We start from the raw sequence: 21,813 nt of genomic DNA on the forward strand, positions 1-21,813 counted from the left end.
CTGTGTACCAGCTATGACCTCTGGCTAGTTCCTTCACCTCTCTAAACCTCTTCACTTATTTGTGTAATGGGAATCTTAATAGGACTTACTTAGAGTAATTAGGGGTAGATGAGGCAAATTAAGTTTAAGCTGGAAGTCTGACACATAGAAAACTCTCAATAAATACCAGCTATTTTTTTTTTGATCAAGCTTCTGTGGCTGTGTACATTAAAATCTTTTTGCTTCCTTCTTGTTTTCTCTACCTGATTTTTACACATCAATCTCAGGCTTCTTCTAATCTCTTGAATGTTGCCTTGCATTCATCCATCTTTTTTCTCTGTTTTGTCATTGAGTTAGCATGCTCTCTACACCCACTTGGTACCTAGTCAGTATTTATTGATGCGAATGATGGTGGTTAAACAAAGCTGCTGTTGGCACCAGTCCTGCAGCCTCTGTGACTGCCTGAGTAATCATGACTCCTAAAAACAGAAAAGGACTCAATCATCTTACTCATAATTGAAGGTCAGAATTTGATGTCAGCATTTGTTTCTGTGGTGATTATGTAGCTTTTTCTGCAGAATTACTTGACAGTTGGAGTAGCCAGGCTTTCTGGCATGAGTCTGATTATGATGCATTCTTAAATTACCTCCTAAAATAGATGCAGCATCATAAAGGTGGGTTAAACAAATATTGATTGTAGTACAGATTTGTTTTAATTGGAGCAAGAGGTCAGGGGAGGCTTACCATTGAGGGTAGTTGACTGCCAGGCTCTATCCATCTACATTAGTTCCCTAGTCATCTTGCTCATAATCCTTTCTTGCATCAAAGAAAATTGTTTTTAATCCCAAACACTCCTCCCTTTTCTCTGCCTTTCTGGTATCTCTAATACATTCCTACCTCATTTCTTTGATTGATCCTCAGAAGATTTCTTATTTTTGCTTTTTCCTGCTTCAACCTCTGTTCTCCATGAACACATTTTACTCCTCAGCAACCTTTGTGGGAGTCTAGCAGGGTGTCCTGCATATTATATTTGGGCTCTATGCACTAACAACTCAGCTCTTGACACTGATGTGCATTATTCTAAAGAACATCATATCAGTAAGGTTGAATTTATAATGGTTATAAATGACATGCTTCCATAATTTCAAAATCCAGATTTTTTTTAATAAAAGAAGGAAAGAATGGGAAAAATATTTAATAAAAAAATAAAAACTTTGTGCAAGAAAAAGAAGATTGTTACCACAAGCAAAATTAACACCCTGGGCTTCCCTGGTGGCACAGTGGTTGAGAATCCGCCTGCCAATGCAGGGGACGCGGGTTTGTGCCACGGTCCGGGAAGATCCCACATGCCGCGGAGCGGCTGGGCCCGTGAGCCATGGCCGCTGAGCCTGCATGTCTGGAGCCTGTGCTCTGCAGTGGGAGAGGCCACAGCAGTGAGAGGCCCGCGTACCGAAAACAAAAAAAAAAAAAAAAAAAATTAACGTCCCATCTGTGGCAGATTTCATTTAGTAGAGACTTGTTTATTTCTTACCATATCTAATGTAATATAATATATAAACTTATACTTTCAATTTAGATCTCCAACCAAAGCCTGTCCTATATTTCCAGCAATCTCTAGTTCAGAGATTTTTCTAGTTCAGTTTTTTTTTCTTTTTTTCCCATTTTCTTCTCAAGGACTACTAGCCCAACCCTCTACCCCACCACACACAGAAAGTTAGCTGGGACTTCTTTATATGTACACAGACGTGCGCGCACGTGAATTTTTAAAATTCTCCTTATGCGTTAAGAAAAAAATAGAGAATATGAAGCTATGCAAGTAAGCATACGTGATTCATAGGTACAGGAAAATGTTTATTGAATTGTCAATTTTAGCTTTGTAATTTGACTAAGAAGGGTGGAAGGGGACTTCCCTGGCAGTCCAGTGGTTAAGACTCCACCCTTCCAATGCAGGGGGCGTGGGTTTGACCCCTGGTCGGGGAATTAAGATCCCACATGCCACACAGAGTGGCCAAAAATAAATTTTTTTTAAAAAAGAAAGAGAAAAGGGTGAAAGGAATAAGACTTAAAGGAAGGAACTCAGGAGGTAGAAAGAGACAGAGGCAAAGAAAGTATAAGGTAGAAAAACTTGCCTCTATGATTTTTTTTTTTAACCTTTTAGTTGCTGGTCAAAGGAGTATCATTATTTAGCCTGTCCACCTGACATTCCTTCACCCCCAGCCTAGATCTGTTGCATGGGAGTAGTTCCAGGCTGTTATGAGGATTAAATGAGGTGACCTATGTTAAAAGTGGCACATAGTAGGCTCAAAAATATTTTTCACCAAACTGAGATCATACTTCAGCAAACGGTGGGATTACTTCTTATTTGAGGTTGTGGCCTACTAGTAACAGAACTAAGACTACAGATCCTAGAAGAAATTAAAGAGTACTTGTGTGGATTTGGGCAGTTACTTCAGACATCTTCGGATTCGGTTCCTTCCAAAAGGAAAGACTAAAACTCAAAAGGAGAACAAGTAGTCTCTGCTGTGAGAACTCATAGAGATAATTCGTATAAAGTGCTTAGAAAGTGCCTGGCACATAGAGAAAGGTCAATAAGTGTTAGGTGCTTTTATTTTTGTTATTTCTCATGTGTTTTTAAAAAGGTCTTAAGGTGAACCATTTTAGGAAACCTAAGGAAAGTATGTATGTGTTTTTATAGATATAGGCAAATTGCCAATTAGAATGTGCATCTAATTAGAAGTTCAGTAGGAGCTGAAGAAATCTTGATGGTTTCTCACATGTTTAACTAAAGGTTTAAATCTCTGTAGTTATTGGAATTTAGCAGTTCTAATAATTTAGAGATTTATCTTTTTAGAAGAATATTTCTTGGTTGTGCTACTTTGTTTCTCTTACTCCTGTTGGCTGTGTGATGGCAAATCTGGCGTATTCAATCCCAAAGCAGTGCCTGAGGGGCTTTATGAGATTAACAGCCATAACACTGTTGTGATCTTTGAGTGAATCTGTTGTAATTGCTTGTTTAATTGTCTATCTCCCTTGGTGGGCTATGAACTCAGTGACAGCAGTGACATTCTTATAGACCATCAAATTTCCAGTGTCTAGAACGGTGTCTAGCACATGCTGCTGTTGAGAATATTTGTTGAAGAACGAAGAGAGTGACTTCCCATTTGAAGACACATGGCAAGGGAGGGATTCTGAAAGCCACATCATGTATTGCAGTACTGATTTTCTGATTTTTGCTTGGAACCTGGTTTTTGCAACATGCAAATAATGTCAGTCTTACGGATTTCATTTTCTCTCTTGATAGTAAACAGAGTGAGGCAGAATTTCATGGAAAGGGTCAGTCTTAGAAATCATGACAATCTGGGTTTGAATCCGAGCTCTGTGTCAGCAGCTTAACCTGTCCCAGCCTCAGTGTGCTCATATCTTAATAGAAATAGTTACAAATTAGGTATTGTTAGTGAGGATTAAATGAGATGACATATAAAGTGGCACATAAGTAGCTTCGACAGAAAGTTAGCTTCCTTTCTCCTTTTCTTCTCCTCATAGCGCATAATTAAAAGTAATTCAGCTATTCTTTATTTCAAAGTAATCTGCATGTTGTGGTGACATTTGGTTAAGAAATGGGAATAGTAGGCAAGCTGCTATGGGAAGCAGCTTGGTGGGGTAGAGAGAGCACTAGACTAGGAGTCGGGACTGAATGTGACCTTGGGTAAATCATATGACATCTCTAGCTGAAGTTTGTGTTTCTCTTAAGTGATATTCCCCATTGACTAATAATTGAGAAAGCAGCAAAAGGACTATTTTCTACCCTGTTATATATAAAGAAGCTTCTGAAATGTCAGTATTACCAAAACAAAAAACCATACACAATTAACTCTTTAAAACAACACAGAAACGTTTGTGTCTCTTGGGCACCTGAGGCATCAAGAGCTGCCATACCCCGCCACCGCCCCCACCCTTGCATTTGCAATTGTTAATTTGCATCTTTCGTTTTTTCTGAAGCAAATCAGTACATTCTGAAATCCATATTTCATGGAGCTACTTAACTAATTGCTGCAATCAGCAGTGATTTATTTTATAGCAGCGCTGTTCAGATCGCTCTGAGGTAGCATACCATGCACAGTGTGTTTTTTACAACCATATTTTTAATGATGAGTTTTAATAAGGGAAAATGGTTAATCTGCTGATATTCTCCTGAAAGTCCTAACTTTGGTCCTGTGTTTTACCTTTACCCAATGCTAACTTAAAAGGCCACAGCAAAGTCATTGACCCAGTGGGTGCACCGGCTGTCGGAGAGGCTGTCCCATTTAGAAGGACGGGAGAGGGAAAGAGCACCCTGTTTTTCTTCTTGTTTGGAGACCCTCATTAAATTACTCAGAAACAATAATCAGATAGCTGCTGTTCAAGTTAATGGCACCTCTGAGTCCCTGTCAAGAGAGCTTTATTTAATGCGCAACAGACCTGGAGTGATGCAGGTGCCTTTTCAGGCCCTCATTTAATTTAAGCTGCTTTAGTTGGCATGGCAACTAGTTGAGACATCTGGGAGACATTATGCTAGGGATTGAGACTTCAGAGGATTTCTGCTAGAGCAAAGCAGAAACCTTATCATAAAGTGGTGTGTGTTGCTTCTAAATTTCTGCAGCTATATTGTTAAATCTCCAAATTCAGGAATTGTATTTTCCAGAGAAATAAAATTTTTTAAGGTTGGCCTGGTCGTTGGCTTGTTTTCTGTGAAGAAAAAAATGCTTTATTCGTGAGGTGAAAAATATTCATTTCAACCCTGAAGAATTTACTTTGCTAAACTGAAGTTTGACAGAACTTACTCTGTGCAGAGTGGCTGTTTTAATCACTTTGTAAAAATCATACATTTAAAATTTATCAGACTTTTATGTTTAAAAGATATTAGAGGAGGGGAAAGCATCTCTGCACAAAGGTAAACAAAATGATCAAGGTAGACAGGGCTGTTTGTGGTTTTGCCCTGGACTTTCTGGTTAAATTAAGAGTTTATTAAAAAAAAAAAAAAGTTTATTAACCTACCTTCATTTTTTTTTAACCCAGCATATCATCTTCTCAAGAAGCAGAGATATGAAAGTAACACTCTTCTAAACTCTTCTTTCTTAAATATTATAACAGGAGATTGAATGAAAGGTTTTTTAAATTCACAGATCCTGAGGACAGTAACATAGTAATCTAGTTATTTGCATTTAGCAGAGGGAATACCTGCTGGTTTATATTTTGTAAGAAACTGTGCACATATGTATGGGCTCTTAGTATAGAAGAATTGACTTACCACTTGAAATCATTCATTTTGAATGCCTTGTTTTTCAGGGTTTTTTTGATATCTGGTAATACTTTGCTCTGTGTTAGGTTGAACAATGTGAAATTACTATTTTTGGTGGTCAAAATGGTTCAACATTGTCAGTTCAAATCCAACAGTTGTAGGATGTGAACAACACCCTGATCTGGAAATATATGTTTCGTAATGCTAAGTGAAACGTAAGAGTTTTTTCTGAAATTAGTAATTATTTATAAAATATCTGATTAGAACAGTACCCATTCCAGCCAGACAGTGTTTTGATTTTCCCTTTTCTTTGAAAATATAGTCACTGTTAGAAGAAAGCATATGACATTATTTCATACTTATTCTCTGTTTTTGGCGTTTGTATCAATTCGTTCCTTTTATAAGTCAAAGCAAGATTTTTCAAGTGCCAGCCCTGAGAATTCAACCTGATAACTTGAAAATTAAGATGTTTTCTCTCTGCTGTTTGCATGCATACCAACTGTCACCAGTAACAGTAGAGATTCTGGAATCGCAACTTGGCTGCCTGTTTTATACAGATATGTGAGGCAGAATAGAATATAACCTGCTCTTCACTTCCATGCAAGAACTTTTCAATCCTGGCAGGAAGAAAAAATTGTCAATAAACTCAGAAGACATGGCTGACATCCCATACAGATGAGTACTCTCTTTAGGAATTTTTTTCCCTGAGTAAAACTGCAAGTTGATATTAAGTTGGATAGTACTTAATACAGGGATAGCAGTTGTGAAGTTTTTCTGGTTTTGTTCTGTTGTTCTGTCTTGGTTTTTTTCCTGTGTAATGTTCCTTTGTTTTCGTCCCTTGAGATTTCTGGAACCAACTCAGGAATATTAGGACTTCTGATTAAGGCTTAATGGTGCAAACAGAAGTTTTTTCCTGTCTCTATCCTGTGATTAAGATTTCCTAGTGGGAAAATTTTTTAGTATATACAAGAGGGTTAATATCCTTAATATGTAAGGCACTTTTACAAATAAATTATCACCCCAGTAGAAAATTGAGTAAAGAAAAGAAACAAGTCTCTCTCTCACTCTTTCTCTCTTTTTCCCTCTCTCATACTCACACATATATATGGCCAATAAACATGTAAACAGTTTTCAACCTGAAAACACAGTTGATAGAACACAAATCTTTACTGCCAATTCTTCCTGAAGCCCCCCTAAAATGTCAGTAAAGGGTCAGGAACTCAAACTAGAAGAGGCAGAAACCTCTGCTGGCAGTAATGAAAACCCAGAAACAAGTTAGTTCTTGCTCAGAACATCAGAGCAGCTCAGGGTTTGGAGGCATCAAATATCTCAGAAAGTAGGGGTGCAGGCAGGCCTAAACACAGAATTGGTTGCAAGCCTGTGTAAGAAGTAGTAAGATGTTCAGATGTTCAGATCGTCTCCTATTCTGCAGGAGACCATATAATGCTTTATTCCCTGGAGACAGCATGAGTGGAGCTGTGGTGTCTTTGGCCCCATCCCCCACTAATACAGAACACTGGCAACCTGGCCTGTGCCCTCCAAGACAGAAGTTTGGAGGGCTCTTCTCTAGAGAAATGGATTAACCCAAGAGAGAGGATCTATACGTAATTGAGGATCCTTTGTGAAACAAAATTAAAGCTCTATGCCGCTGCCCCACACACACACAAAGCTACATTACAGTCAAAACAGTAATAACCTGGGCTTCCCTGGTGGCGCAGTGGTTGAGAGTCCGCCTGCCGATGCAGGGGACATGGGTTCGTGCCCCGGTCCGGGAGGATCCCACATGGCGCGGAGCGGCTGGGCCCGTAGGCCGTAGCCGCTGAGCCTGCGTGTCTGAAACCTGTGCTGTGCAACGGGAGAGGCCGCAACAGTGAGAGGCCCGCGTACCGCCAAAAAAAAAAAAAAAAAAAAAACCAACAGTAATAACCTAAAGGCCAATTGGTAGGAGATTGCTTAAGTCATGCCATATTACATAAATTGGAATGCTATTTAAGCACTTTTTTGGGCGGGGGGGTGTTGCGTTGGGTCTTCATTGCTGCGTACAGGCTTTCTCTAGTTGCAGCGAGCGGGGGCTACTCTTCGTTGCGGTGCGCGGGCTTCTCATTGCAGTGGCTTCTCTTGTTGCGGAGCATGGGCTCTAGGCACGCAGGCTTCGGTAGTTGTGGCTCGCGGGCTCTAGAGCACAGGCTCAGTAGTTGTGGCGCACGGGCTTAGTTGCTCCGTGGCATCTGGGATCTTCCCGGACCGGGGCTCGAAGCTGTGTCCCCTGCATTGACAGGCAGATTCTTAACCACTGCGCCACCAGAGAAGTCCCTATTTAAGCACTTTAAATGATACAAAAGAATTGTATACCATGGAAAGATATTCACAAGATATTTTACATTCAAAAAAATATATGTGTGTGTATGTGTGTATATATATATATATATATAGATATAGATATAGATATAGATATATAAAATCTACTTTGTCACGATAATTCCACTACAAGGAATATATCACTAGGAAATAATCAGATTCACATAAAGCTATATATGTAGGATATTTATCTCATGGTTATTGAAAATAGTTTAAAAAATTAGGAATAACTTGGAGTTTCAACAATGACAGATTGGTTAACTGAATTATAAATATATCCATACATTAGAACCCTCTACAGTAATAAAAATTCTGCAAGAAAACAGGCAGCAAAGCCATGTGTATGCTATAATCCCAGTTTTAAATATACATATAGGTATGCATACACAACAATTACATGAAGATATAGGTTAATTCAAAGAGGTGGGATTCTATGTAGTTTTTATACTCTGGCTTCTTTGTATTTCCCTAGTTCTGTGATGAATTTTTTTTTTTAACTATTGGAAAATTTTTAAAAATACACAAAAGGAGAGACAATAGTATAATATCTATCATATACACAATACCCAGCTTCAGCAATTAGTAATCATTTTGCCAGTCTCATTTCCTTTTTATTGAGAGGAGGGGGAAAGGAGAGCTGTATTATTTTAAAGTAGATCCCAACTATCACATTATTGTACCTAAAAATACTTAAATACGCATTTCTAACTGGTAAGGGCCTTAAAAACATAACCATCATAACCTAATAAAATGAGCTAATTCCTTACTATCCCCTGATTGCCTCAAAGATCTCTTTTTTTAATCAGGTTTGTTTGACTCAGGATCTAAACAAAGTACATATATTGCATTTGGTTATTATATTTCTTGAGACTTTTTATCCCAAACATTCTTCCTTTCCCTTCCCCTCACAACCCCGCCCTTTCTTTCTTTCTTTCTTTCTCTTTCTCTCTTTCTTTCTTTCTTCCTTCCTTCCCGCCTTCCTTTCTCTCTCTCTTACTTTCTTCCTCCCTCCCTTTCTTTCTTTCTTTCTCATTGATTTTTTGGAGATATTTTTCCTGGAGAATGATCCACATTGTGTGTTTAGCTGATTGCTTCCTTGTGATGACTTTTTATTTCCCCTATTTCTAGTAAACTGATAATTAGAACTAGAAGATTGATTATATTGTTTTTTAAGACATGAATATTTTCTAGGCAGTGGTGTGTATATCACAGGGACATAATACCTTGTCCCACAGTAAGTGCTGCTGCTAAGATTGAGTGGTGGATTGAGTTGATGTGGGTCTCATTCCTTTCAAGTGGTTTTAGCAACCATTGATAATTGGTACCTTAGATCCGTGGTGTCATAGAGGTTGCAAAACAGCGATTTTTCCCCCCTAATCTATCATTACTTCTGTATTTATTAGCTGAAATTCTTCTATAAAGAACACTGAACATTTAGTATATTTTATTAGGTTTTTTTTTTTTTTTTTTGCGGTACGCGGGCCTCTCACTGTTGTGGCCTCTCCCGTTGGGGAGCACAGGCTCCGGACGCGCAGGCTCAGCGGCCATGGCTCACGGGCCTAGCCACTCCGCGGCATGTGGGATCTTCCCAGACCGGGGCACGAACCCGTGTCCCCTGCATCGGCAGGCGGACTGTCGACCACTGTGCCACCAGGGAAGCCCTATTAGAGTTTTTTAAAATATAACTCAAAAGAAAAGAAGGTAAAATCCTAAATTGTGTAGGGCCGTTGAAATAATTTAAACATAGTCAATTTCACTATTATGTAACCTTAGGCAGGTTACTTGCCTTCTGTTAGCCTTAATTTTCTCATCTGTAATTGGGGATACCACTGCCTATCTTGTAGGATTGCCATGGAAATTAGATGAGATGATATATTTAAAATACTTAATGGAGTGGCTAATACCTAGTAGGTGCTCAATATATATTCATTCACTCAACAGATATTTACAGGGGACTTACTATATGTAGGCATTGTTTCTTCTGAGACTTTTGGATAGACTTGTGAACAATACAGAGAAAAAACCCTTGCCCTCATGGAGAAGGATTAGAGAGACAAACAATAGATGTAATAAGTAAATTATGTAGGATAAATACTAAAGGAAAAAAGAAAAAGTAGGGCTGTGCGAGGGGGTAGCAATTGGACGAGGAATGCAGGACACATTATTAGAGTAGTCAAAGTTGGCCTCAATCGAAAGATAAAATTGAAGCAAAGATACAAAGGAGGTGAAAGAGTTAGCCAAGTAGATGTCTGGGGAAGCACAGTCCAGGCAGAGAAAAAGGAAGGGGCTAAGGTTAGTGTGTGTTTAGCATTTTCAGAGAACAGCAAAGAGGAAAGTGACAGGTTAGAGAAGGAAGAAAGCCAGATCATTTATGGCCCTGCAAGGACATTTTAAGGACTTTGACTTTTCCTCTATATGAAATGGGAAGGTTTTTCAGGAAAGTGACATAATCTGGCTTTCGTTCTAAAGCATGATTATGTGAAGTGCCTCTAAAAAATAAGATGAATTGATGAATGGAAAGGGCCATGGGTAAATGTGCACTGAAGCAAATATGACAAAACATTAAGTGTAAATCTAGGTGGTAGGCATATATATGGTGATCACTGTTTAATTATTTCAAGTTTTCTGTGTGTTTGGAAATTTTTTAACTATTAAGATAACTAAATCTAACCTTGATAATAATATTGTAATTTAACTGATGTATATCATCTTATAGAAAGATTCTAACATGTCACTGAAAACTCCTATAAGGAAATTCTACGTGCCAAATCTCATTTCCTCACTAATTTCTTTGGAAAGAGCCTGGTTAATAAAACCTAACATAAAAATTAAACCTAAGAGTATAAAAACCTTAAAATTGGATTTTCTATATAATAAGGTGACTCAATATACAGACAAAATATAACAGTGAAAAATGTATTCTGGCTTAGAATTGTTTTAGAAATCTAGGGGTCTTGGGCCAGGCTGGTAATAGTGGACATGATAAGAAGTGGTCTAATTCTGTGGCTAAGTTTTGAAAGAACCAATAGGATTGGAGGCAGAGTGAGAGAGGGATCAAGGTTGACTCCAAGGTCTGTGGTTTGTGGTGTGACCAACCTGCTGGAAAAATAGGTTTGCTGTGGGAAAGCCTACACCTAGAAAGTGTGTAATGGGGGAAAGAGAGAGAATACATCTTGGACATGGTAGTTCGAGCTGTCAGTTAGACATCCCATGGAGATGATGAGTAGACAGTTTGATAGACAAGCCTGGACTTAAGGAAAGAAGATTAACTAGAGATACAAAGTTGGGAGTCATCAGCATGGATGTTATTTAAAGTCATGGGACTGGATCCCATTACCCTAGAGAGTGAGTATCGAAAGAGAAGGGGACCAGGGACTTCCCTGGCAGTCCAGTAGTTAGGACTCTGTGCTTTCACTGCCAAGGACCCAGGTTCAGTCCCTGGTTGGGGAACTAAGATCCCAAAAGCCATGCTGCATGACCAAAAAAAGAGAGAGAGAGAGAGAAGAGGACCAAGCCCTGGGGCATTTCAACATTAAGTGCTTGGGAAAGAGCACCAACAAAGGAGGACTGAGAAGAAAGAACCAGAGAGGGAGAAGGAAAGTCAACAGCTGGGTGTCCTGCTAGCCAGTTGAAGAAAATGTCTCAAGGAGGAGGGCGTTTCCAACTATGGTGTGTCGAGTGTTATCAGTTATTCTCCCTTACTCCCAAGTTGTCCCTTTTCCTACCTATGTTTGCTAAAACATTAAATTAGAAGTGTTTTTAAATCCTTCTCCCCAAATAATAATCACTTACTAGAAGAGACTTTTTAAAGCTCATAAGGGTAAGATACAAAGCCTAACATAACTTTTTGAAAATTTAAGTTTTGAAGGCAGATTCCTTCTTGTCTTTGTTTTTATAAGCCCAGCATTTACCCTTAAAACAAGCATGTAACGGGACTTCCCTGGTAGCGCAGGGGTTGAGAGTCCGCCTGCCGATGCATGGGACACAGGTTTGTGCCCCGGTCCGGGAGGATCCCACATGCCGCGGAGCGGCTGGGCCCGTGAGCCATGGCCGCTGAGCCTGCGCGTCCAGAGCCTGTGCTCCACACGGGAGGGGCCACAGCAGTGAGAGGCCCACACACCGCAAAAAAAAAAAAAAAAAAAAAAAAAAAAAATTAGCAAAAACAAGCATGTAAATGCTGAAACAAGAGCCCCAGGACCTCTTAGTTCGTTTATAGCTAATGGTAAGCACCCTAATACTACAGCCTCCATAATATCTTTCTGGAAGAAGAATTTTAGGATCTGAGGAACTATGTCAGAAAGCAAAATAACTGACATTTTTGTCTTGCCTGCTTTCAGGTGCACAGGGCCAGGGAAGCCTTACTGTTTGACTCAGAATGTGAAACTGACTTTTACAAGGTGTCAGAAGAATTTGAATCCTGGTAGGAGCCTCCTAAAGTCAAAGGCCCTCTCCCCTTGTCTTAAGGAAGCTTATATTATTTAAATCATAAAGCTCGCCCAGACTTTTAAGGAGTTCTTAACTGCAGGCAGAGTAAGACATGCATCTTTCCTTTTCTAGATACAGCAAAAGGTGGTGCCTTCACAAGAGTCCTGAATTCCCATCTCCATTGCTCCCTGCGCCCCAGCCTTTGATCATCTGCCTTGTGTTGATTGAGCAAAACCCTGAGGGTATAACAGAGTGCAAAGCATGGGAAGCTTAAAATTTAGTAAGGGAAGTATAAATATATAAAAAGTTAAATAATAAAAGAATTCAGTTGTGAAGATTGTAGAGAGATTTGGATTTGAACTAACCATTTGCGTAGTTTTAGGAGTACCATGATTTATAGAGTAACTTAAGCCACAGTTGATAGGTAGGTTGTCATCTTTTCCATTGGTGCCGTGGTGGCCTAGGGTGAGACCAACAACCCTTTCTTGGGGTTCAAAGGACACTCCAGTAACATGTCTGAATAGACCCTCAGACTGGTCTTCACACTCTTCCTGGCCCAGCTATCATTGAAAATATTTACCCTTGTTTTTCTCTTTTATAATGCTAATTATAGTGAAGTCACTTGGTTGTTTACTTATGCTAACTTTTTTAAATTCTTTAATTTTGGCAGTGTTTTATCTTGTGAGGGCTGGAATTGTCACCTCTTTCATGCTGTCGAGAAGCTTTCTTTCCGTAAGCTTTTTCCAGCCTTAAGAACAGAAGTTATTTAGACCTGGTACCTACTTTGCAGGGATTGAGGGCTGAATTCTCGGAACTCTCCTTAACTTGAAACCTCAAGATATGTTGTCACAGAATTGATGCAGAGTGACCTGCATAAAATTATCGTCTCTCCTCAACCACTCAGCTCAGATCATGTCAAAGTTTTTCTTTATCAGATTTTGCGAGGTAAGTTTTTCTTTATGAAGAAAAAGGTAGTGTCACTGTATAAATGAAATGTTTTGCTTTGCATTTGAACTAATCTGACCTTCCAAGGCTTACTTCTTCCCTAACAACTTCTTTCTTTTGACCAAGGTATATTTAATAATTTCTATACTTGATGTTAAATAAGAGGCTTTTAAGGGTAGCCAAGTGGTTCTTATTTTCAGTGATGGAAGAGAAGGGCCTATCTAATTCATTAGGTAGTCGAGGGGGTTAATATAGGGAGGTAAATAAGCAAGATGGTTTGTCAAACAAGAATGCTTTGTCACAAAGTTTCCACTAAACAGCCTTTAGTAGGAGTGTGTGGCTGGCATCAGATGACTAAATTGAAAAGGAACTGTGTTCCCTATGGATAACATACATTCTTCAAGCCAGCAGTAGGTGGGCCTGGCCTGAGCGTTGGCAGGCATGCCTGAGTTCAACTCTAGAAAAGCAAAATGACTCTGCAAGCATGGAGGAGACTGATAGAAACAGCCAGCTAACTAATTCTCTAGGCTGGCTCATTAAAGAGCACTGACTTGACAGAAAAGCGATTTGGGCTGACATTGTTGGAGCTTCCTCTGGCCATCAGGTGTGTCCTTCAGAATTTTGCCATTACAAATGGAGAGTTGTTTAAAGCTGAAACCGTTTTCTTACCTAGTAAAGTACTTTTTTTCTCCCACGGGATTCAAAGAATTAAGACATTCTTTATCAAAATTGACAAGCATCTGCCAAAAGAATTAAAGCACATACAGTGTTAAAGCTAGAAAGTTCACCTTCTGTAGATTTGTTGATATTTGGGGATGGGGGTGGGGTGGGGGTAGAGGGGAGATATTGGCTATTGGACTTTTTTTTCACACTTGTAAAAAAAAGGGATTTGCTATATTCAGAAGACTCTCAGCCTTGAAGCTGTGATCTTTAGCAGTGCTAAAGCCCACAGTCTTTCAAGATGTCAAAAATATTTTTAAAGTAATTAATTACCCTCTTGATTCTTAGTGGTGGAGAATACTACCAACAAACCTGGGCAAGTTTCTGAATTTTGTCTCATCAGTGAAGATCTGTCCTGGGAAAGGCTCCCTGCTGGTTGATGGGAACTATTTTGTGGGAGCAGCTCACAATCACAGGTTGAGAGTATCAATAGCAGAGAGCTCCAGTAGCCACACTTGTGAACAATTCAAGGTTATTGGTCTGGTCAGCCTTAACTCCAGTGCTTGGAACGCTTGTCTATATACTTAAACCTCAATAATCTTTCGAATTATAGACATTATCTCTAGACTGTGCAAACCTTTGATGACATTTTATAAATTATAGTTTTTTGAGGTAGGGCTAACTCAAGTTTTTAATAATGTTCATTATGCAGTTATTTAGAGAACAATTTAAAATCCTGTACTCTTGTTTCTGTGGTTTTCCCCAAATCATTGGTTGAGTAAAAGGAATTAAGTATCTGCAGTTAAGTCTGTTTGTTGTTTCAGGTTTGAAATATCTCCATTCAGCTGGCATTTTACATCGAGACATTAAGCCAGGGAATCTCCTTGTGAACAGCAACTGTGTTCTAAAGGTAGCTTTTCAGTTTATTTAAACATGTAAGAAAAAATTGGAACGTCAAGGCACGTTTAAGAACATGTTTTTGTGAAAGAAATGGTTAAATTTATTTTCATCACTTTACCAAAAATTAAAGAACCCAGTGTTCTCTAGCAATATCACTAGTCATGGACATAGTAACTAATTTGTAGTCTTGGCTCATGGTTTCTTGGTGATATTTTGCACATGTTTTGGAAACATTGGAATTGGAATTTCAGTGTGACTAGAAATAAGAATAGAGAAGGTGATTTCTTTTCAGATGGTTCTATTATAAAGGAAGTGTATATCAGAAGAAAGATTGGAAGACCAGTAAGCTACTTACGTAAGAATCAAGTGTGGCTTTTAAGAAGACTGTCTATATGTTTTTGCACAGCTAACATTTGTATATGCTTTTTGACTGAGGCAGCAAAGTAGGGAAATAGAAACACTTAAAGTGAAAATACTAAGCCAGGAAAGGGTCAAATGTAGTTCCACGGTATACAGTAACCAATTCTCAGTTATCCCTCTGAAGGGGTATTGATTACAGGATTTATTATGGTTAGCAGCCCGCAAATCTCAAGATGTCAATTTCAGTTTTTTATTCTTACCCCAGTACCATCCCCACCCCATTGTCTTTTGTTAGAGTGGCTCACAAATAGCAAAATCCACATGTGTACATATACCCTACCCCTAATAGAGATGTGTATTAGCAGAACTCCTAGTGAGGGGCCCACCATATTTTTTCCTATTATAGAAATTAGAGATAAGGGCCTTCCTAGAGCTGAGTCATCTCTGTGTAAGCAAATTAAAACTCCTCTTATTTTATGAGTGGCTAAAGTATTATATGGTGCTTCAGTCTACAGTAAATATTCTTAACATTTCAACTGATATATTTGAAAAAGAAAAGAACTGTTTATAGATGTTGTCTTATTTTAAACATTTTTTAAACATATTTTAAAGACTGTCATTAGTACTTAGCTTGTTGGCAGTTAAACTAAACCTTAAAACCAAGTATATAAATGAATTTCAGGGGTTTTTTGTTGTTTTTTTTTTGCAGTACGCGGGCCTCTCACTGTTGTGGCCTCTCCCGTTGCGGAGCAAAGGCTCTGGATGCACAGGCTTAGCGGCCATGGCTCACGGGCCCAGCCACTCCGCAGCATGTGGGATCTTCCCGGACTGGGGCACGAACCCGCGTCCGCTGCATCGGCAGGCGGACTCTCAACCACTGCGCCACCAGGGAAGCCCAAATTTCAGTTTTATCTTAAATGCTTTCTTTAAACTGTGGGCCAGTTTTCTTCAAAAGCTGATGTTATACTGCTTTTGAATAAAAAATTTCCCTTCACTTTATCCTTGAAGAACTCTGTTCCTGTTTTAACTCTAGAAAGATTTAAAACCTATTTTTCATATCTTCCCTGAAAACAACTAATATTGTAGTTCATTCTTTTGTTTCCACAGAAAATTAATTGTCCCAAAACCCACTAAAGTAAATATTCCTTCTATAGGTCATTGAGTTCATTCCTCTGCCACCATCACTTTTTAAAAAGAGCCGTAGGGACTTCCCTAGTGGTCCAGTGGTTAAGACTCCACGCCCCCAGTTCAGGGGCCCGGGTTCAATCCCTAGTCAGGGAACTAGATCCCACATGTGGCAACTAAGACCCGGCGCAGCCAAATAAATAAATATTTTTAAATAAAAATAAAAAGAGCTGTAACCTATCCCCATAACCTATTTTTATTCTTAAAAAAAAAATTAAGAACGTTATACTCAGGGACTTCCCTGGTGGCGCAGTGGTTAAGAATCCGCCTGCCAATGCAGGGGACAGGGGTTCAAGCCCTGGTCCAGGAAGATCCCACATGCCGTGGAGCAACTAAGCCCGTGCACCACAACTATTGAGCCTGTGCTCTAGAGCCCACTAGCCACAACTACTGAGCCCGCGTGCTACAACTGCTGAAGCCCGTGCGCCTAGAGCCCGTGCTCCACAACAAGAGAAGCCACCGCAATGAGAAGCCTGCACACTGCAATGAAGAGTAGCCCCCGCTCTCCGCAACTAGAGAAAGCCCGTGCACAGCAATGAAGACCCAACACAGCCAAAAATAAATAAATAAATATTTTAAAAATAAATAAACCCTGGTTTTTAAAAAAAAAACCTTATAGTCAGGAATTCTTTGTCCTATTCATACCAGATCACTTTATGACAATTTAAGCCAGTTTCTTCTTATTTCAGTTTCTGGTTGGAGAACTTCACAAAGCATTTGTGTAGAATCTGTCATGCTTGACGCCATTAGCTGCTTGCAGTCCGTTTTCCAAATCGTTATGGTATTGTAACCTCTGGCTACATGAATGAGTAAAAAGAAAATGTCATTTATGAATAAACAACATACAGATGAGAACAAATTGAAATTTTGCTCTGTTCCTTTAACTTTTCTTAGCAGCCTACTTTTAAAAGCCAGAGTAGAGTGCCAGTCTACTGATGCCAATTCTCTCTTCTCAAACGTAAAAATGCATAGAAAATAATTATGATAAAACATTTTTTAAAAATTAACGCCCTTTCAGATTGTGAATATATTTTGTTTACTGTTAGGCACAAAACAGATAATTTTGCTGGAAATCGAATATCTTTTTGGTTATCTGACCATATAAGCTTCTTACTTTGAATTTAGCCTGTCTTCCAGATAAATTGCCAAAAATGATTCCATATCTGTTTTATAAGAGAAAACATTTTCTGCTGGGTAGGTGGTTGGTTGTTTTTTTTTTTCTTTTTAGTATAAATACAAGAAAATTAAAGTGGATTTAAGTCCTTTCCTTTAGTTTTATTTTGTTTTAAAAGATATCCTAAAATTTTTTGGCCAAGTAATAGAGCGTTTAAACATTATGTGTTATTTGAACACTGGCCTTTGGGAGGATTTGAAAAACAACATATGCCTTTCTTCCTTTTTGGTGTAGTTTTTCCTGTGTGATCTGGAAATGTACTTTCATTTTTAAGTTTTAAAGATGTTATACTTCTTCATCCCCACATACAAACATGAATTCATTTGATGTGACCAGGCATAGTACATTCAAGATAAAAAGAGAGGATTGCCAAAAATTAGGGGTAAAATTTGTTTTCTTTAAAGCCGTGGTTTTCAAGTTTTTTTAAGCTTCCAGACCCTTTTTTCAAATGAAATATTATGCTGGGACCTCAACTTAGAAGACAGATAAAAAGTGTTCTTTTTGTCCCTTATAATATTGACTCAGAGTTAATCAGTGAGAACACTGGAGCTTAGATGGTCATTCCTCTTTTATCTCATCCTTAGTGCTCCCAGTTTTTGTTTTGGTTGCCCAGTGTCAAGAAAATCTTAATTCCTGAAAATAAGCAGAAGTTGCTGGTGGTGGCACTGCTGCTATTTACTAACAGCTCACCTTGCAACCTCCAAATACTTTTCACTTAAACAGAAAGAGCAAGAAAAGATTTATTCCTAGGTCCACATGTAAATTAATCAGTCTTTCTCATTTACCATTTTGTCTCCAAGTTCTAGCATACTGTCTAAAATATAACAGGCACTCAATTAATTAAATGTTAATGGTGTGAAGAAATGAAGGAACCTGTTAGCATTGTTATTCTACAGTGTGCTACATTTTGACATATTCACACATTTGAGTGTATATTTTAAATAGATACATGTGAAGTTTAGGTAAAATGTTTACGGAATTCCTGAAATACCTCCTCAGAACTGGATTCAGCAGGACCCCGTTTGAAACCCATAGCTTTAAAGAAATTTTACTATATATATTCCATTGAGATAGTGAACATATGGGAATTTCCTCCAGTCTAGTGGTTAGGACTTGGCGCTTTCACTGCCGGGGCCCCAGGTTCCATCTCTGCTCGGGGGAGCCAAGATCCTGCAAGCCATGTGGTGCGGCCAAAAACAAACAAACAAAAGATAGTGAACATAGTTAGCTTAGGAGGTCTTCAAGATTTTCCTTGTAATATCTTCCTCCATAAGCCAGCCTTGAAAATAAATTAGCTTGATTTGTTCATTAAACCTAGAAGTATGCATTCAGCTGCTTTTTGTTTGTTCAGTTAGTTACAGTTGAAAACAGATGAAAAATGAAAAGCATATCTTTATAATACATCATTTTATATAGAAATATGGAAGTTTGAGACTTTTCTTCCCTTTCATCCAAATAAGATCAAATTATGTTGACACAAATATACTCTGCCTATATCATTGAAAACTTTTCAAAGTTCAGAGGTCTATCAAGATTTTAGTTTTTTGTTATTTTGTTTTACTTTTAAACTTGTAAATATATTTGTTTGACAATATTTTGATAATCTTTTCTATTTAGATTTGTGATTTTGGATTGGCCAGAGTGGAAGAATTAGATGAATCCCGTCACATGACTCAGGAAGTTGTTACTCAGTATTATCGGGCTCCGGAAATCCTGATGGGCAGCCGTCATTACAGCAATGCTATTGACATCTGGTCTGTCGGATGTATCTTTGCAGAACTACTAGGACGAAGAATACTGTTTCAGGCACAGAGTCCCATTCAGCAGGTATGATTTCACTTTAGGCTTTAGGAGCTTTTCAATTCTGTTACAGATTTAAAGGAAAAACCATCTTGCACACATGTCTTGGGCTTATTCATTGTACTGTCTAAATTGCTTTCAGCAAATTCAAGTTCACTTAAAATTCAGAAAGTTATGAAGTTGAAGATTACAGAGATATTGATTTTGCAACTTACGAGCCTATTAGAGGGAATGTTGACTTTATTACACGCACTGATGCATGGCAGCAGACTCAGATGTGACAGTTTGCACAGGTGTAATCTCCAGTGGTTAGAGGGCCTCTGTTCTTTCTAACTGAATGGATCTGACATGAAAATGTATTGGGTGACTTAATGTACTTACACCTTGTGCTTAGAATATAAATTTTAAGTGTTGACTTCTTTAAATATGAACATTTAGAAACCCTTTCTAACCTTTATTGAGCTAAAATATTTAAATGTGGCAGAGAACATCAGGAGCTGATTAAACTGTAGCTTCAGGAAACCGTTCCTGATATTATACTTTAACTGTCCGTCTTTATAGCTAATTCATTACTACCCATATTTTCTTTGGGGTAATTCCTAAGTATTTTTTATTCATAAATTTTAACAATATTGTTTGCGTGAGAATAACGTAACAATGATGAGTCAGGCCGTAGAATCAAATTGGTGGGTTCAAATCCTAGCTCTGCCATTTGCTATCTGTCAAATCTTGGGCAAGTTAAACTGTTCCTCAGGACAGTTGTGCAGATTAAATGAAGTAGTAAAGCTGAAAGTAAGGCCTGGGGTCTAGTAAGCACTTAGTAAACGTTAGCAGTTATGATGGTTGTGGTGGTGGTGTGCCAGGGTGTGAGGGATACAGCCATAAATAAGACAAAGCTTTGTGAAACTTTCACATGAGATAGAAAATAAGTATACTAATAAATATAATCCCAAGTAATGATAAATTCTATGAAGAAAAAAATTAAACCAGGTTAGGGATAGAGAATGATGATGGAGCAGAGCAGTGCTAAAGGACTCTTTAAAGGGATAACATTTGAGGAGTGACCCAAGTGAAATGAGGGAGCAAGATACCGGGAAGATATCAGGAAAAGGGACAACCAGAAGGTGCCTGGACGGAGGTGAGGCATACCTGGGACAAAAGGGACAACCAGCATAACAAAGCCCTTTGAGGCAGGAACAAGTGTGGCGTGTTGGAGGCATGGCTTGATTAAGGAAGAGTATGTAAGAGATGAGGTCAGAGAGAAAGAGCCTGACCATGGAGACCTGATAAGGACTTTGGATTTTATTCTATCCAAAGTGTGATGGAAAGCTCTCTGTTTTTGAGCAAGGGTTTTGAGCAAGGGAGTGTTAAGATTTTGATTGATCACATTTTAAAAGATCACCCTAACTATTGTGTATCTTTGTAAATAATTCATGCACCTGACCAAAAATGAAATCATTTCCTTTATGCTCTATCTACCAAGAATTGTTAACTGATACATTAGAAACTATATATGCTCTGATCAACATTTAAATCTATTTCTCTGCTATACATTCAGTCTTTTTGTTTAAGTTTACATCTTTTAAAATTGATCCTGGTGATAAAAAATTATCATATATAATCTAATGTTGGATACTATTGATAATATTCATTTTACTATTCAATTTCTTTAGAAAGTAGAGTTCAACAGACTTACCTGTAAGATGATATGTCATATCTGGACATAAGCTGCCATACAGAAAAGCTTAAGTAAAAATTAAGATGTTCAAATACTATATATTGAACAAGGATCTTGGGTTGCTGCTGAAAAGAATGTACAAAGGAAAGTGTGAAGCAACTGGAACGGGATTCAAATATCTCATTTTCTAGAGAGATAACATAGGTCTTGAGTTTGCCAGTTTCATGTAGCCACTGAAGTCTCCTTCACATCTGTCAGTCATCAGTGTATTTTGGAGTGAGAAATCAAGATCTAAAATGAAAAAAGAGTCTAACTTCTAAATGGAAGTAGATACTTTCTGTAGCATTTTCTCCTTTATCTTCGAGAAATAAATACCCTATGTACTGTAGTACCAGCAGACTTCATAAAAATGTTTCTCATCCATAGGTCTGACACATTTTAGACAACTTTCTCAATATTTCCATTTGTTTTCATGAGCCAGTCATTTCCTTCGGCCTTTAGTGTAGTTGTTAGAGGTCCAAAAGTATCGCCAACACACTTTTCCCAAAAAGCTTTTATATAGAGATCTTTTATTCTGTGCAAAACAAGCTACTTGAGAATCTCTATTATCCTGGAGGGCAGTGATACTGATGGCTACCCATAGCTTAGTTAAGTGCAGAAAATAGTGCTTTGTATTTGGCAACCCCAGAACCAGGAAAATAAGTATTCACTGGATAAGAATTTTCCATCCTGGAGAAATTAGAATGAAATGTTATTGCTAATTGGGTTATGAAATTAGAACAATCATAGCACTAAAGAAAATTGTTAAGGTAGTTTGCTACCTACAAAGACTTGGTTGTGAGAAGACCATTTTTATTGCTCTCCTTTATTGTGCACAGCTAATTAGGTGTGGCCTTAATGCGGTGTCATAGTTTTCTAAATCACACGGTTTTTCGCCAGTATAAGAGATTTCTAGCATAACCAGAATGTAAAGGGTCTGCACTGGCCCAAACTTAGCTTTTATTTCAGGTGTGAATGTTCTGAGTATTTACTAAATCACAGCTGCCTGGTTTGGATTAGCTCCTCGATGAG

The 21,813-nt window shown here is 38.3% G+C and overlaps 1 protein-coding gene across 1 annotated transcript in view; it reads left to right on the forward strand.

Annotated features, from left to right (window-relative positions):
* NLK (nemo like kinase) overlaps positions 1-21,813 on the forward strand; it is a 146,596-nt gene that overhangs the window by 108,473 nt on the left and 16,310 nt on the right. Inside the window, exons 4-6 of the mRNA XM_065896963.1 lie at positions 12,879-12,985; positions 14,470-14,555; positions 18,882-19,091. Coding sequence (XP_065753035.1) covers positions 12,879-12,985; positions 14,470-14,555; positions 18,882-19,091 — 403 coding nt within the window. The remainder of the gene's footprint in view (positions 1-12,878; positions 12,986-14,469; positions 14,556-18,881; positions 19,092-21,813) is intronic.

Source organism: Phocoena phocoena, chromosome 19, assembly GCF_963924675.1.
Source record: "Phocoena phocoena chromosome 19, mPhoPho1.1, whole genome shotgun sequence".
Taxonomy (NCBI): Eukaryota; Metazoa; Chordata; class Mammalia; order Artiodactyla; family Phocoenidae; genus Phocoena; species Phocoena phocoena.